We start from the raw sequence: 18,087 nt of genomic DNA, 5'->3' as shown, positions 1-18,087 counted from the left end.
CGCCCCCCCCCCCCCCAATAATAATGCTGACAAACAAATTTTCAAAATAATAAATGACACACAAGACAAAAGATGTAATAGAAGTCTCCTAACTCCATCAAAAATGTAATAACACCTGATAATGCAATAATATCCCAATAATGTAATACAATGTCTTATTACATTAATGGGAGTTTATTACATTATTGGGTTTAACTTTATTTTTTCAGAACCCAATCATGTAATACTTTTCCAATATTGTCTCTACCTTCTCTATTTAGGGACCATGAAGCAAAGCTAGTTAGGGACACTGTGTTTCAATGCATATTATTGGGGGCCAAGCAGTGAACCTGCTTAGCAAAGAATTGTATTGGGGACAAGTTGGGGACAACAAAATTAAGGGACAAGCAGTGATGCTGCCTACACACCTAATTGTGACTGCCTACATTTGCATATATTGTGGGCCAAACAGCCAAGCTGAGTAGGAACCCATTGTGTTTCTTACTTTTCATATAGCCTATTAGGATTATTATTTTCCTTCCTCCTCTGTCATTGGAGTCTATAATGCCTATAAAACAAGTTCTGAAATTTAGCACACCTACTAGGGACATTATCATGATTTATTCCATCAAGTGGCATATCTACAGTACGCCTTGATATGAAAGATTATATATCTGATTTTCTCCACATTATATATCTGTTTTTCCACATTCCACAGATTTTGCCCAGTTATTACAGTATTGACGGATAGTAATCCATAGATCGATTTTAGATTTTAAAAATCAGTGGTAGAAAGTGAGATCATATTTCAGAAGATATTTGAATGGATAGACGAAAAACAGGATAGAAGAAAAATCCACACACTCTAGTCTGTGCAAAAAAGTTTTTACTCAAATCTGCGCAAGCTTTCGGTCAGCAGACCTTCTTCAGCAGAGTAAATCAGAAGGTGTTTGAATAAAAAAGATAATCTAATTGCTGCCAAACCCATTTGGGCCAAACAGGTAATGATGGCTAATCATCATTTACCATAAAGCTTGGTCTTAGGCAGGGATCACATTAGCCAGCGGCAAGCAGCAGGTTTCCTATTGTTCTCTATGGTCCGGCAGTGGAACGGTGGCAACGCTGGCGTAACGCTAGCGTTGAACAAGCTGAGCGTTGAACAAGCTGAGCGTTGAACTTGGTTCAACTTTCAAAGCGCAACGCAAGCGTATTCAATTGACAAACCGTTTGTGTTGCTTAGGAACGTGTTGCTTACGTTTGCCGCTGCCGCTGGTTGATGTGATCCCCGCATTAGTGCGGTCATCACATTGCCCTGGTGGGCTGCTTGACCACATCATCGCTGCTTGCACTTATCTGGTAATAATAAATCTTTTTAGTGAAGTCCAAAAGCACTGGAGCACTAAAAGTGTAAAATGAAAAAAAAATATATGGTACTTGGCAAAGAAAGTAGTAAATAAAATAAACTTTTCTGTTTTCTGCCCCCAACAGCTAAATTTGAGACACTAAGGGTGCCTACACAACTTCTCTGCTTGGCCCTCATGGCAAAAGGTAGACACACAATGGATGACCCCCAACTATTGGTGGCATGCTACCAAAACACTGAGCAAGTTATTACAATATTGGGAAATTATTACATTATTGGGTTCTGAAACCAACATGTTATCAGATTATTGGGAAGTTATTACATTATCAGGTTCTACGAGCCTTTTTCAGAGTCCTTTTAGGCAAGTCCCTCTACTCAGTGGCCATATTGCATTGCTTTTTGGGCACTCATCGGGCATCCTATTCGGCAGAAATGCACGTGCGCAAGGCTTCACGACACCAACCTTGCTCCAGCGGCGAGTTCACAACACATGATTGGCATGATGTCTTCACAACACACCATATGATTGGCTCAATGTATTCACATCACACCACATGGTTGGCTCAATGTATTCACATTTTGCCGAGGAAGGGGTGGGATATGTGTAGACAACGGCCATATTGGCGTTACAAACTAACCCCGTGAATTTCTATGGAGGATTTTTTGAGTGCTGTGTCTCCTCATTAGAAAGTCTCTGCCTTTTTACTGAGTACCAGCAGAGCAAGGTGTCCCAACATGTCAAGTAGGCCTATTGCCTAGAAGGTAAGTCTACGTTCTTTCAGAGAAAATTCTTCAACCTCCTCTGGACTGAGATTGTTACCCCTCAACCTGAAAAATAAAACAAAATCTATCTTACAAACAATATAATATCATAGGCCTATAATATAATGTAATACTTATGCTGTTACACACTTGGTATTAAATAGGCCATTAGCCTATTACAAAACAAAAGACATATTGTATAATTGAATGGTAGCCTACCATATTGATGTAACACTTGAATTTTTCTCAAGGGCTTGCACTAGATATTGTACTCCATCTCTGGTGATGCAGTTTTTACTCAACCTACACAGCCGGATATACCATAAGTGGCACAGTGGTTATAGTTAATTATTCCATTCAAGAGACTGGCAAGTTGACAAATTAATTGCACACTGACTGATGGAATGTTGGTCATCATTTAATTGCTGTGAAGCTTAACGACAACATTTGTACTGCTAGAGCAATATAAAGCTGATTGACATTTGTCAGGCCATGTAATGCTCACTCACCACAGCTCCTCTAATGTGGTGCTGTTCTGAATGACTTTTGCAAGTGCCTGTGCCCCTGCACTGCCAACTCCATTGTCTACCAGACTGCAAAATGGGAGGAAAAAACACACTGATGATAACCCAGTTAGACCAAAGGAATTAGACAGATTAGTCTTGTTATACACACAATCATTGTCTCACACAGCAATAAATCACTGGAAATCACATTAAGACTGATTTCAAACAAAACCACAGGAGTGTAAGGGGTTGTTAAAAAAATATTTCCATGGCAGGGATTATTTTTGATTTCATTGCGTTTTGACATATACTGTTGTAAGCAATTAGGGCTCTTTAACAAACCCGCCAATCAATCTTGCTGCCCTACTCTTCAAAACATGACATTTGTCCAGATGCCACAAGAGAAACTGAAATCAGTTTCTGTTAGTCCTGTGTTGTAACTCAAATAGTTGAGCAAGGTGCTAACCTAGTCATGGGGTTAATATCCTCTTAGTAGAGTCTACTATACTTTCCCTTGGATAAAAATGCATACAACTCTGCAACAAACAAGATGAATTCAAGGGTTTCTGAGGATCTCTTCAGTGCCATGGAAATAGCAGAAGGTTCCTCCACTGTACCATCCGATCAAGGTCAAAGGTATTTACACAGTAAACAACTGCATTACACAGACAGCTGTGTAGACTGTCATAATGACACAGATAAGACTAACCATAGAAAAACAAATATTGAGTATTTATTAAAACCAAATACCAACTATTATAGGCTACTTTATAATATTGTGGTTATGGTTGCTTGGCACACTTTTATCCAAAGTGATTTACACTCATAGAATAACAATACACATTGCAATAGCATTAACATAACATTCAAGTAAAATTCAATAAATTCAATCATACTAATACACTAATAGAAATCATGGAGAGAATGTGAAAAAAGTTGTCAAGATTACCTCATCCACACAAGCGCTTGACTGTTTTCCAGAGCACCAGCAAGTGCCTGAGCTCCTTTGTCTCCGACTTTGTTCCCCCAGAGACTGAGAGAATATAAAAAGGAGACAATTAGCTATTCATATTCTAAGAGTGAATTTTGGTGAAAAATGGTAAAATGAATTTGCATGCCCGAGTGACTTCTTTGGCATAAACAGATTGTGTTGTAGATATATAGGTGATACATTTTAGATTAAGTAATTTAGTGTAACCCACCCCCCCCCCCCCCCCCACCCCCCCACACACACACACACACACAAATATTATTTTACATAATGAGGGCCTGTTGTTATTGCCAAATTGCAGAACAGTTGTGTGTTGTTGGATGGGGAGAGTATGTATTTTTTCTCCGTACCCCAGAAACTGAAGTGACTGGCTGCATCTCAGGCCTTCAGCCAACTGCTCTGCTCCAGCAGCTGTTATTTTATTATTCCCAAGCCTGCAGCAGAGGAGTACATTTATAGAGATGTCTCTGCCATATGTCCTATTGTAAATCTCAACAGGGATGACCAATATTTCATCGAGCAACTTACCGCAGAGACAAGAAATTCTTCTTTGTTTTCAGAAGATAAGCCAGGTGTTGTGTGCAGCCATCAGTTAACTTATTATTGAAGAGCCTGAAAGTGCAAAGTACTCTTTATATGTCATGTTATCAGATTGTTTATGATATATGATTATTTATTTATACACACTCTAATTAGCATTCTACGTCACATATTCATAGTAGGTATGAGTATACACCCTTCAGTCTAAGTTCCTGTTACACACTGTGGTTTCATGTTCATATATACTTAAGTGTCCACACATTTGTACTTAAAAGACGTGATTTCTTACAAGAAAATTAAACAAGATAATTATTACAATATTATTACTACTTACGCAATCTTTTTGAAGGTATCACACTGAACGCCCTTCTCAACAAGTTTAGCAATCCCCTCATCGGAGATGTTATTGTTTCTCAAACTGACCAACACAACAATAAAAATAGAAAATATCATATCACTCAAATACTGGACTAAACATCAGGTTAGATTAGGTTAGAAAAACTGAAGACTACATCATCTTACTAGTCTTCATCTCAATTCATTAATAGAAATGACGGTAAAGGCTGTATTTAGTCATACTAGAGGGAGTGGCAGACATGCAGGCAGGGCAGAAGCTGCTCCACTCCCACGTCTCCCACTGCATTGCTATCCAGCTGTAGCCCAACTGGACTCTTGAGATGTTGCAGGACGAAGGCCAAAGCGCTGCACTCCAGTGGGCCGATGTTGCAGTAGGTCAGTTTCAGGTGCTCCACATCCAGCTTGGCCACAACATTTTTGGCGACCTCACTATCTTGCATCTCATAAATGCACTTGGTGAGCCATACGAAGCTAGGCATTGCATGCATGCTCTTTTTCTCCCCTTTGACAGGTTGCGGGATGGATTTAAAATGATTCTGCATACCTCTGGACACATACTTCACAACCAGCTTGGATTTTCTGTGAAGTGTCTGGATAGGACAGCACTGTAATAGCAGTCCTTGATGCCGCTGGGACAAGAGGCCGGAGACAAACGTGGAAGTGATTTGAAGGTTTGGAGCCTCTGTGCTTGGCGGCCCGTCTGGCTTTTTGGCTTGAAGAATTCCCAGGCACCCTTTAGCCGTGCACTCGGTCTCGAAGAGCCTTTGAATTGTGCGTTTGTCATTGCTGCTATCAAGAGTGATGAAAAGAGCAGCGAAGAAGCACTGCATGGTGACATGCAGGAATTCATAGTGTTTGTTGTCAAAGGAGATGTTCTTACTTTGGATGAGGAAACCTCTGCCAATATCGTCCTCCGTAACGCCACAGTTCTGCACCTCAGTTTCTGAGAAAATGTAGTGAGATTTCTGAAGGCCTTGCAATGCAAGCTTACCAAGGTGCATAATTGTGTCAAAATGTTCATGGACCCAGCCCTTTTCAGACCTTTTCCCTTTAGAGATTCTGTGATGAAAGAAGTGGTGCAACACCATGAGGTACACATCAGTGATGGTTTGAAGGCTGCTGTTGCCAAAACCGAGGAGTTCTTTGTAACATTTAGACACAATCCAGCAGAAGACAGGAATGTGGCAAAGGCCTAAAAGTGCAGTATTACTGTGTAGTGACTCCAACACACGGGAGGCGATCCCAGGGTCAGAGTGATGCTTCCTTACAAAGCAGTCAATCCCATCTGTAGAAAACCCTTTCAGCAGAACCTCTTTGCATAGATACTTCCTCAGTGTGGGTGGGACTGCCTCAGTCCGGCTGGTCACCAACTTCTGAACACCTTTCATTAAGGAGCCCTGCAGCAGATTGAAGAACAACACAGACACTTTTGCAGGTTGGGTGGGACAGCAATGCCTCTGGTCATCGGAGAAAGTCTGTTTAAACTCATCGAGGCCATCAAAAGTGAACAGCACCAGGTGAGGGTGATCCAATATGAACTGGAAGAGCTCATCCTGGTGGCTGTCGGGCCAACAGCAATGCAGGAACAACAATTCCTTTAAAGAAAGCTCTCGTTCTTCTGTGTTGAGCTTTCTGCAGCTGAAAGGGAAGAGCAGGAGGTAGTCGTGCAACGCTGCTTTCCTGGCCCAGAGTAGATGAAGCCTCTGCAGGAAGGTGCTCTTCCCACAACCTGCCTCCCCTGACACCAGGACTGTGTCGGCCTCCTTGTTGAGGGTCCCCACACGTCCTACCACATCCTCAAGGTTTAAAGACATTTGAGTATCCTTGCCCCCCTGCCCGAGCTCTAGCAGGCCCTCCGTGTAGATGTCATCCAGGGAGAATTTGCCTGTGCCACTGTAGGTGCTGAGGAAATGGAACTGTGCTGAAATAGAACTGCACAGCTTCTTTTGGAACTCTGTTGAGACAGGGAGATAGAACATCACTGCTATTTCACTGCATCAAAGCCTTATAAGGCTCTGCACTGCATCACACACAGAGGTCTTACATGATCTATGCCATTGATTATTTGCCATCAAATGTGTTCATTACAGTACCCTCCAGAATTATTGGGTGTTTTGCCTCTTAATAGACTCAAAATGTCATTACACAAGTAGGCTAGTGACAAATGGTCATAAAGGGCTTTCGTTTTTGAGATACCCCTATTGTTATACCCCAAAACCAAAAAAGGACTAAAATATAGCCTGTCCGTATGGGAGTCAGGGCATATAAACTAGTGCAGATCAATCACACAAGCTCTGAGAGCTTTGAAACTTGGCATGTTTGTAGTCAGGAAGTTTCTTTACCTACTAGAAGAGACTGGATGTGAATATCTTGATGTATGGAATAAAATGAATATCTGTGCAAAATGTTTACTTTTACTTTGTGGTTACTTTGCCAGGGATTATCATAGAAACACATCACATATGTACCACAATACCAAATATGTCAATATAGCATGACAAATCAGGGTGTTCTTTCACTCAATGCATCAGCTGTCCAAAAGGAAAGAAAATGGAACACTAGTGTTGTGCAACATGAACAGGATCCTTACGAGACATCACTATGCGTGTTTAAATCAGTAATTGTGAAGAAACAACATGGTTCAGCTTTCAGTTGTCTTGGTAGTACGTCAAAACAAAAGGGAGGGTGATTACATTGAATCACATGCCTTGTCATATTTCAAAACAATTAGGGGAAATTATTTGAAATAGTCTTACCTAAATGTATCGGAATAGGTTGAAAATTAGACTTTGAAAAGGATTTCCTTTGGGGGGGGGGGGGGGTTGGTAAAAGAGGAAGGACACTTTTTTTTAAAAATAAACGAGTTAGGCCTACCTGACACAAAGGCTGATTTAGTGGACTTCTCATTTTTGTTGGGTGGCACAGCAGTCATTGGTATTTTTTGTAAGAATTGTAGAAGCACCTTTGCTGCTCCTACTCCTTTAAACTGAACAAGGTCAAGCAAGCGTCTTACCTAAACAACACAAAACAGATGAAATAACTTGTTGTGCAATATAGCTTTGTTATATATCATTTTTTTAGCAAGGCCAACAATGACCAAAAAGACACACATTTTAATTTTCATTGAACACATCACACCACTGTGTGGTGGTTCTCCTCATGAAGAGATTTACCTGTTGTGAAGACGTGTACACGGGAAGTTGGATTCCCTCACACTCAGATGAGGTGAGGAATCCCTGCTCAAACAACACATCCAGTGCCCCATCAACACAATGGCGAAGCTTTGTCACCATTCCAGGCCTATCACTCAGCAGTGTCAGTGTGGCAGAAGTCGGCATCTCCTGGAAATGCTGGACATCTGAGCATTTCCCAAAGCTCAGGTTGTTCTTCTGTGCATCGGGAAGAACCTGACTGAAAGCAGCCAGGAGATGACAGCAAGCGATTTCCCCCTTTGAATAAACAAGGTCTAGAAGCTCTCTGGTTCTGCAGCACAAGGTCTTGCCTGCCACACAGACACTCAGGTAGTCCTCCCACACAAGTGCACCGCAGGATAAGAGGAGGTCTAGAATGCTCTCCAGGCCCTCTTGGGTTCCCCCACAGCATAATGCTTGGACAAGCTCTGCTCGTTGCCTCAAGACTAGCTGTGCACTCATTCTTCATTAGCCTAATCACCAAACCTAAGAACAAGAGGTGCCATTTCAGAGGAGGAAGAATTACTTACTGATTATGAGAGGGACATTATAATTATTTACCATACTTGTGAGGGTGGTTGAGCATACATTGGGATTAATCCATCATCAACAATTAAAACGATTTTTGTTTACACATAGGTTACAGGCTATACAATCGCATTCAAAAACGGTAGGCCTAATAGACAGACACAGAAAAGAAGAGAGGTCTTACATACAGTACATCTTGATCCATGGCCATGTCTAACTGTAGCCTACTGCTCACGACTGCTCACTGTGTGGCGTGTCAGGCAGACTTCCTAGTTGAGTTTGGATTTTAAAGCAGCACAGTAATGGCACTCCTAAAACCGTGTCAGACTATTCCTACGTCAGTTTTGTTTTCACTTTCCTAATATTCTAGGGCCGCCAACTGGGATTGACAACTCTAACGTTTTTTCTGTGTTTCTCGCGTAGGCTATTTAATTTTTCTCCCCGCTGTTCAGTTTTAATATTTTCCCGCAAAATATCCCGTGTTTTAATACTCTCTTAACATTCGCACTATCACCGGACCTGTCAGTCTCTGTAGCCTAGCCTGTTGTTGCTTAGCCCACCCCTTGCCCCAGCGAAAAAGTTTAGTATCGTTTTGCTTGCGGAAGGCGACTTAAGAGTGATATGAACTTTGTGAACTGTGTAGCTAACATCTAGGTCCACGCTTTAACATAGCATAATGTAAAATGGATTTATTGAAGAAGCGCACCGCGGAAATGCACTTGCGGAAATTGTATATCGCCACTTGAGGGAGCTATTGCATCATAGTGTGCAATCAGTTCCTTTGGAGGCCAAGGGGTACTAAATGTGGAAGACTAAGCCACATAGCTTAGTAGAGTATGTGAATTGTATCTCAGTAGCTAAATAAACTTTAGTCAAGTTGTATACCTACTTTTAGCTCGTTAAATATGAACAAGACATATTTACATTTTATGTGTCTGTACAGATATAGATAGGCCTAGTCCTAAAAAGATGAATAGGAAAATTATGGCTAATAGAGGTTGTCTGAGTAGTAAGATGAAAGTAGTGAAAGAAATGGAAATAGTGAGCTAATATATCATCTCAACTGTTAGGAGCAAGCAGTATGATTTAGTATGTAATCTTGAGAGAGCTCATAAAAAAAAACACTCTGGAAATGCTGCTTGCACTGATTGCCGCACACTTCTAACAGAGTCTTTGATCTTTTAAAAATGCAAAGGGAAAAAGCATAACATGCCAGTTTGCCTGAGAGATTTTTTTTAACTGTCTGTTGTTTCATTGTAGTGATATTATTGTTGTTTCCTCCTGTGTACTGTGATTAGTTCATTGGCCTTTTCATTATGTTCTGCGTAGGAAAAACCTCAAAAGTCTGTCAAAAGAAAGAGAAATGAAAAGGAGGCCAGGGTTGGGTTTTGACTGTCAGTTTCTCTGAGAATCTGACAAGGAGGCCGGCTTCACAACTGGGTGCAACAAAGATGCTCTTGCATCAATATCTTCATCATATGATCATTTGACTGATATCAAAACTGCACCCCAGGTGAACCCAGCTCATTGTTTTTCGGCTGCTATTGTGTGACTTCACTAGCTCTGTGCTCAAAATCAGTGGTGATGCATTTCATCTTTCAAAATGTGCTCACCAACAACTTCTATCTGGCATTCTCTGCTTGCTGTTTGCCAACAATCCAACCTTCAAAATCACTCTCTTCCATGAAGCCAAACCTTTTACAGTAGAAATTATTATAGCTAAAATTTGGGTCCATTTACTTTCTCAAGATGGGGCGATTTTTAGGTGTCCATTAGTGAACCTATTTACAATATTGCCGTATGTACTACAGCCACAAACTTTTTATGAGCTCACTCAGAGGACTGTGTTTTCTCAAGTTCACCTTAAATAGAAGAAAATGTTGCTCGAAATGTATCCCCAGAGTGAATTCTGACCGAATGAGCAGGCAGTAAAAGACCATGTAAACATACCATGTAGGATAGGGAGCCTCATCTATCACACGCAGCTTCTACATGCTGCTTATTCCCCTCTGAGCATGGAAGCTGTTATGTGTTAAACTCTGATACTGACTACATGGGTGACTTAGAGATCGATGCCACCATTAGCGTGACTGAGAGTCATGCTTCAATGATCCAAAACATGGGTGGAGGAAGGTGCTAAGAGAGAGAATGTCCACCCCTTCCTGAATGATGATGATCAGTCTATATGATCATCCACACTCTCCTTAAACTGCAAGCCTTGGATGGGAACATGACGAAGGTAGTGCAAAAAGACTGCCTCTTATTTACCGTACTCATCAGGAGGTTGGGAAACCAAGTCCACAGAGGATATTTCTCATTTCAATAACAGACCTTTTTCCACCAAAATCAAGCGAAGGTTGTCCAAAGTCCAACACATAGGAAATGTTGATCAGCATGTGGTTTCTATGACATTAAAGCCGAGGGCTGCTCCATATGGACTCAATTCAGGTCCCAGGGCTGCACTAAAGCTGCTTCATAGCAATAAATAACTGTGCTCCACAAGCCATTTCAACCTTATGGCAATGAATAACATCACTCCGCAAAGCCATTCTCATCTTATAGCTATGAATAACATAGCTCAATAAGGCATTTTCAGCTCCCTTCCCCCTCGCTTATGCTGAAAAATCTGAAACACGTGTGGTGAATCTCGAAATCTCTAATGGGACCAGGTGTGTTATATGCAAAAACATGCAAAAAGTACAGTACACAACAGAAAGAGCCAAAATGATGCAGGAGCTCTGAGTAGGAATGTTGCAATGCACCAGTTTCGTTACGGGTATTTCACGGGAATCTGTGCATCCAAGCATCTGTTGTGAAAGCATGTCTTTGCTTCATTTAGTTCCATCTTCCTCCATAGCTTTCAGGGCATACTTACAAACTTTCTTTCTGCAGAGAAGAGAGGAGTCTCTCTGATGTACATGGATGGCGACTGATAGAGCATGTTAACAGTTTAGAATGGCCCAGAGCTGACCCTGGCTGAGCTAATTCGGACCTGTGACCCAATGCAGGCTGATGCAGGCTGATGTAGATGTATGTGTAAACAATGGAATTTTAATTAAGATGGTCAACACTTCATGCTTGTGTCATTAACCCAACATCATCTCAAGGGCTGGATCATAAATGGGTGAGCTCAACAACACTTAGGAAAACTAGGTAGGTCTCTCCATAAACTTTTATTTGACTGTGTGCATACACAATACCTGTGTTACTAAGCATTAAAAGGTAGAGTCAATGGTTATTGTGAAAGCTGAAATACTTCTGGACCAATAATAATGACATGGAATAACACTATGGGCATTGTCTTTTGTGCAAGCCAAGTGCACTTGTTGACGATATGTGGAGAGCACAGGCATGTAAACAAATGTATAAAAAGTGAGACAAAGTGTATAATGTGCAGAGATATTTTTGAAGCCTGTTTATTTTCTATGCCTTCAGAGTTACATGATCATTATCCAGAAGCATTCTTATTTTTTCATCACCTTTAATATGTTTGCCCAGTACTCCCACTGAGATCTGTACAATGGTCATTTTAGTAATCATTGTGAAAGTTATGTTATGGATAACGTTATGAACTTAGACAGGCATTATATAACATTACAAATTAACAGAATATGATACAATTCAGTCCTCATACAATTAATGGATGTAGCTTATCTTGACGTCATACCATTGGCCTTGGAATCCAACTTATTCCAGCAATGCTCTCTTAGGAGATAAAATAGTAAATCAAGCTGAAGCAACTATATCCACACATTATGTAAATCACACCATGCAAACCATTCAATTTTACATTTTTAGTGTATATAAATGTATATATATATATACATATATTAACACAATGCACTTTTACTATGTGACATAAAGTTGTCTACAGCACTGATATCTTTATTATCATCTTTTTAAATATAAGTTTAATTGACAAGGCCATCTGGTATGTTCGGAAGTTTGAATGACTCATCCTTCAGGAACAGATTAGAATACCTCAAAAGAACACAAGAGGAATCCACACGGTCACAAACGTGTCAGTGTGTGTGTGTGTGTGTGTGTGTGTGTGTGAGTGTGGCCAGAAGTGCATGTATGTGTGTTCCCGTCTGTAAATCGAGTTTTAATTGACAAGAAGATTAAAGCTCACATCTGAGGACCTCCCTTTTTTCCAGAGAGCAGTGAAAGTCGAAGGAGTGATCGTCTCCAGCACCTCACCCTTTGGTGGAGGTGTTGGGGGGGGGGTCACTGTGTTCAAGGTTAGCGGGCCCCCCCCGCTGCGCGTATGCTGTCTGAGATGGCTCCTACTTGTTGGACATTCATTATCAAACTCTGTTTGCCCCTTTCATCCCCAGCACTCCGCAGCACTCGGCGTAAACTACAGAGGCACCTTGCAGCTTGACATCCCTCCATTCATGCTGTACCTTAAACAGCGTGCTGCCACATCAAAGAGGCACGGCTGCCTTTGATGTTGCGAAAAAGAAAGAGCCCAATGATCTACTAAAACCAATGGAACTTTTTGGAGGCTCTGCTTGCAACTGTCTCCATGCACCATGCACCCAAAAAGGCGTTGTGTCCTCTGGCAAACCCTAGTTTCTAACGCTTTCACCCAGTTTTGCTGGAGTGACTTTGGCCTCTCTATCACCAAAACACGGTGGACACTGATGGTCCCCAGAGTACCTCGGATGCAACTTGAGAGTGATGACTAAGTTGGTGTATATGTGATGTTGGGGTTTCAAATGTCATATAGCCATTTTTATAGAGATATGCAATGACCCATGCACTAAAGACCAGCTAGTTTGTATATTTATTACATGAAGCAGAGCTTCAAGTGAACAGAAGTTGTTAAAATTCAAATTCAGATTCAAATTAAAATTCAAACAGTTGATGTCCATTCCGGTCTAGGTCACTTGTCAATTATCTGTCAAACCATCAGTGCATTTAGCCATACCATCAATGGTAACACTTTCATTATTACAGTCATGTAATGCCTGTCAATGTACGTATTTGGTGTGGTTGTTCAGAGTATATGAGTGTTACAAGTCTTATTCATTACAATTGAACGAAAGCCTGAAGTTGAAGTTAGTTTCATTATTTAATAGTCACATATTGTATGTCATTTTTGGCATGGTTGTGGAAATGGTGACATGGTTATGATGACGTTGGTTCAGGTTGACGCCATAATACATGGTACAATGTACATATTTACCATTTTTTTGTATTCTCACATATTTGGTATGCATAAACAGAAGCACTAAGACTGATCCACCCAGTTGGTTTGGATACTCGAGTCTGTCCTGTTAAAAGCTCTTACAGTTGTGGATGACAGAAACAATTTTGTCTTTCCACAGCCGCAAGAGCAGAGAGAATACTGAAGGAGGAAGGAGAGTTACCCAGCCCAACCTAAAAGGAGCATCTAAGCAATAGTTTGGGAAAACTTAACTTCCAAGTGCTCCTTTGTTGTTGCCATCACTAATCAAAACCATCATGGGGAAATTGGGCAAGAGGCTTGTTTGCTGGCCATGTGTGTGCACTGGATATCGTAATGCCTGGGCAAACCACGCACAGAAGTGATCTGAGGCTTCAGAGCTTTGGCCTCTAGTGAGTTTCAGAAAGTGCTTTCAGGCTTCCTCTGTTCCAAACACACAAACACACACACACACACGCACACGCATGCACACACACACACGCACACACACACACACACCTCACTCTTTGAAAACAGAGGGGGATTTTTTCGTGTTTGATGTGAACGCAGCGACCTGTTGATTTTCTATTTTCTAATCATGAGTAATTTCCAATTTAAAAGCTACAGTTAAAGATGTCTGCAGGGTACAAGCCCTGAAGCACTGGCCTCCTGAATCCAGACACTGAATAATTCACTAGAGTTCATTAAACGCTTTCCTCCATTAAAAAAGCATCTTTCTGTCCTCAGTGGCTGCAGTGTTTTATGGTAGACGTCCATGCAAGATTTAACACCCACCAGGCCAATCCATCAAATTCTAACTAAACGGTTGGCAATGAAGATAATACTTCTTTAGTTTTCACTATCAGTTTTCACTAAGTCCAACTGTTATTTATTCATAAAAAAATGCATCCATACCAGCTAAAAAAAGTTCCCATGAATCAAAGAGTCTAGTATTAAGAGTTATGGTTGTGGTGTTGTTACACTGTACGTTGGCCATTACTGGTGTTCTTTCTGGGTTAACCATGATGACATTTTGCTAGTCTAAAGGCCCTTTTTAAGACACAAAAACGCTGGAAATAGTAGTCATAAAGCTTTGCTGATTCTTGCTTGTGTATACCTCAGACATCCCAAGTCTCCCGGAAGTTCCGGGAGTCTCCCGCATATTAACAGCGGCTTCCTGACGCCCGCAAATTAGATAAAATCTCCCGGAATCTAGAGCGAGCAATCAAGAGCGCGCACGCGAGACCTAGACTTCAAATCGCGAGTGCATCTGAGTGTAGCGGGCACATGACAGGGGAGAGAGAGAGAGGTGGTGCGTGTGTGCCTGAGCGCATCCAAGACAGAGAGCATCCTGAATGGCCTGTTTTGCTAAACCAACCAATCAGTTTTCAGTGTAGGCGGGCTTTTTATCTCTTTTCTCCCGAACTTAATCAGTTCAGTGCTATGGTTCAGTGTATCTAGGAACAGGAGCGTCATGGAGTCAGTGCCCCTCAAAAAAGTAAATTGTAAGACCCATTTCAAAGTGTACCCTTGTCTCATAAGAGTAAAAAATAATGATAGGCCTAGTCTTGCACGCTGCACTGTTTGTAACAGTGACTTTAGCGTTGCCCATGGCAGGTTAAATGATTGCAAAAGACATGTTGAGGTGAGTTTAACTAGTGGCAATTTATGTGCATATTATTCTATATTCAGGCCTATACATGGCTAATTGCCAAGGCTACATGAAAAGACCAAAAAAAAAGACCAAACTACCAAAATGTACATATTTTATTTTCACAAATTCTATCTTCCTTATTTGGTGTACTGACTAGACATTATTGAACAAACATATTAATCTGTATTTCAGTATCTAAATAGGCCAAGGGCTTCGTGATACCTCCCTGAAATGACTTTTTGCAGGTTGGGATGTCTGATACCTACAGAGACCAGACTCAGATGCGTAGTTGTGCTTATTATACTTTCCAGTCTGCTTGGAGTCCGTGCACACACAGTCGGTGCCCTTATCACGCAGTGGCCTACAAAAGACGTACAGAGTACACAGATGTCCGCAGAGGACCGTGTGTCTACTCCCTTACATCACTCAGACCCTTGTGTATTCTATGCAGGGTATAACACTTGCCTGAAGCGAGACTGCCCTCTTCCTCTCTATTCTTCAGAGCAGGCCGAGATCGGATTGGCTTGACCACCCTGCCGCTGGCCAGGACACAGATTACTACACTGCCCGTCTAATCCGGCCAATTGTCATCTCATCAAAATTTTAACGAGCCGGTCCTGGGATAAATGTCAACAGCAGAGAAGTGATACTCACCGCAACCAACTGCTGAAGTGTGGAGGTGTTTTGAACTTTAGCACATTGTCAGCTGGCTTCTTAATTCAATGAACTTGACAATTATTGAAGGGTCTTATTTCTTTTTTTACACATAAAAGGCTGCCACACCAATTAGGTTTAATTATTTTTTTCTCTCTTTCTCTCTCTCTCTTTCTCTCGCTCCTTCGTTCTTTTCATGCCCTTGAGTCGGCAGAAAACCGGCATATTCCAATCATTTGCATTATCCTGTGAATCTGCTTTGAAGTTCTGAGATACTGTAAGAAAAAGGGCCCACTTATCCCACGTGGAAAAAAATGTTCAAAGCCCATAAATACGCTGGAACAGATGTACATTATCATTGGATTTGCTTTCTCTCTTTGCTCCTGTATTGGTAATAGAGTACCTCATGTCCCCCTCATTCTCAGCATTTAGCATCTCCCTCTCTACAGAAGCTAGCACCCCGCTGTGCCAAGCCGCACTTCAAAGCTCTCTGCCTATCTGCTGGAGACAAAGCACAGAGAACACATATGGCTGCCTCTCATTTTCCCACATTTAAGTCAATATCGTTGCTCTTTCTCTCTCTCTCCCTCCCTCTCTCCCTCCCTCTCTCTCTCTCTCTTGCTTTTTTGGCAACAGGGAGATACGGCTCATCTCCACCCTCCTTCAGACCCCCCTTCCCCCTGGTGTGCAAATGTAACATGGCAGCCCGGGGAGGAGGCAGGGCATCCTCCATTATTCTCACCTGTCACTGCTTTGGGTTGCTGCGAGACAAACAGAAAATAGATAAAGACTTGCACCTGACGACTTCAAATGTTTTCCACCCGTGGCAAATATAAGCAGGAGGAAAATAAAGATTGAAGCCTAAACCTTTCCCCCAGAAAGACTTGGCACGGCGAGAGCTCTTTTGCCCTGGAGCTTTTGTGTAATTTCCGCACCTATCACAATCAAGAGTCAATAAAACCATCCTAGTGGGGAGCATTATCTAGACTAGGTGAAGGGCGGCTCTGTGCCCATGTGTTTATCTATGAGCCTTGAGACTAATAAAGGAAAACCATCACAAGTCAGTAAGACACACTAGGCAGTTCAACACAAGAAGTGAATTGACTTTGATCTATCTCTGGCTTTGGAGGGAACTCTCATATTGTATATAAATATAATATCTTGGACAACGGTTGAGCTCACATCTTACTTACATTGTTTCAGATGTACCCAAAGAAAGAAACTGAGAATGCATTTCAAAGCTGATCTAAAGGAAGTTAGATTTGGCTACCAGTTTGCTGAGTTTGAAATACCAGTGTAATTAAGTGTCACTGACCTAAGACCAGCTCAGAAACACAGGTCTGGCCCCTTAGGCCATGTGTGAAGATACTGGGATCAGTCTGTGAAAGAGAGAGAGAAAGAGCCGTACTGGTATATGACAGCAGTACATTATTGTGTACTTGTTTGCTCATAAGTGATATAATCAAAGAACACTCTGATACCCATGCAGAAAAATGATAATGACCATGACAATGACGATGACGGCTCCCCCTCTAGGTCTCAGGTTTTTGACCTCTGTTTTAGATACATGTTTTCTTCCTAGTTATCAAAAGGCAGTGGTTGCATTGCCCTGGAACGTTTCCACTGGTACATTCCCAAGATCAAAGCAATAACTTCCAAAATGTCATAAAAGTTACAGCCGCTGTAAAACTAGATGCCCTAGAGTGACACACAGAAATTGGCATCTCTGTGAACATTTTTTATTTTTCACATTTTTCAAAAACACACAAAGACCACAATCATGTCAAACAGAGGACCACCATAGGGAGACACTGCGGTGCGGCGTGGATGAAATGAAAGGACCGGACACATTTTCAAAATCCACCAAACACCAATTGTTGGTGTGCGATATGAAGAGACAGTACCCGCAGATTTGTGACGGTCCGACTTAAAACACACACACACACACACACACACACACACACACACACACACGAAAGCACACAAAGGGAGGGGGATTTAAATAGATATTTGTTCAGTGTGAGAAAGAAGGCCGGTCATGTTGTAGAAAGGCGACACTCGGCGGTTGTTCCGAGCAGCGATAAGCGCTTGCGCTGCATATCAAAGCGCTCACATGCGGCGAACGTGGCAACGTGGCCAGCTGTGGTCTGGGAGATTTGGGAGCCTTCTGGGGCTTCATGGGGTTTGTGGGGCTGAGCGAAACACATCTATTCCAAACACACACACACACACACACACAGAACATGCATACACACACACACAGGACATGCAGACACATACACACACACAGAATACACATATGGGACATGCATACACAAACAATACATGCACACGCACACACACATGCACACACTTACACAGGACATGCTGACATACACCACACAGCGTACAC

The 18,087-nt window shown here is 41.8% G+C and overlaps 1 protein-coding gene across 3 annotated transcripts; it reads right to left on the bottom strand.

Moving 5' to 3' along the window:
* Positions 1-13: 13 nt before the first annotated feature.
* nod2 (nucleotide-binding oligomerization domain containing 2) lies at positions 14-8,862 on the bottom strand. 3 transcript variants are annotated; one of them, XM_076286927.1, is made up of 11 exons: positions 8,402-8,862; positions 7,672-8,175; positions 7,373-7,511; positions 4,721-6,452; positions 4,476-4,559; positions 4,130-4,213; positions 3,952-4,035; positions 3,560-3,643; positions 2,614-2,697; positions 2,324-2,407; positions 14-2,170 (listed from the first exon to the last, which is right to left on the bottom strand). In XM_076286927.1, exons 2-11 carry the CDS (start codon positions 8,149-8,151, stop codon positions 2,098-2,100), a joined length of 2,928 nt encoding a protein of 975 aa, XP_076143042.1. In that variant the 5' UTR covers positions 8,152-8,175; positions 8,402-8,862; the 3' UTR covers positions 14-2,097. The 3 variants fall into 3 exon arrangements, with proteins under 3 accessions (XP_076143042.1, XP_076143041.1, XP_076143043.1); XM_076286926.1 differs by having other exon boundaries at positions 8,406-8,861; XM_076286928.1 differs by lacking the exon at positions 3,952-4,035 and having other exon boundaries at positions 8,406-8,862.
* Between the last annotated feature and the right edge of the window lie 9,225 nt (positions 8,863-18,087).

Source organism: Alosa pseudoharengus, unplaced genomic scaffold (assembly GCF_046254945.1).
Source record: "Alosa pseudoharengus isolate Yale_2024_CS ecotype anadromous, Long Island Sound unplaced genomic scaffold, YU_APseudo_1.1 YU_APseudo_1.1_scf_16, whole genome shotgun sequence".
Taxonomy (NCBI): Eukaryota; Metazoa; Chordata; class Actinopteri; order Clupeiformes; family Clupeidae; genus Alosa; species Alosa pseudoharengus.
Note: the sequence above shows the minus strand (reverse complement) of the source record. Positions and strands in the feature narration are given on the sequence as shown.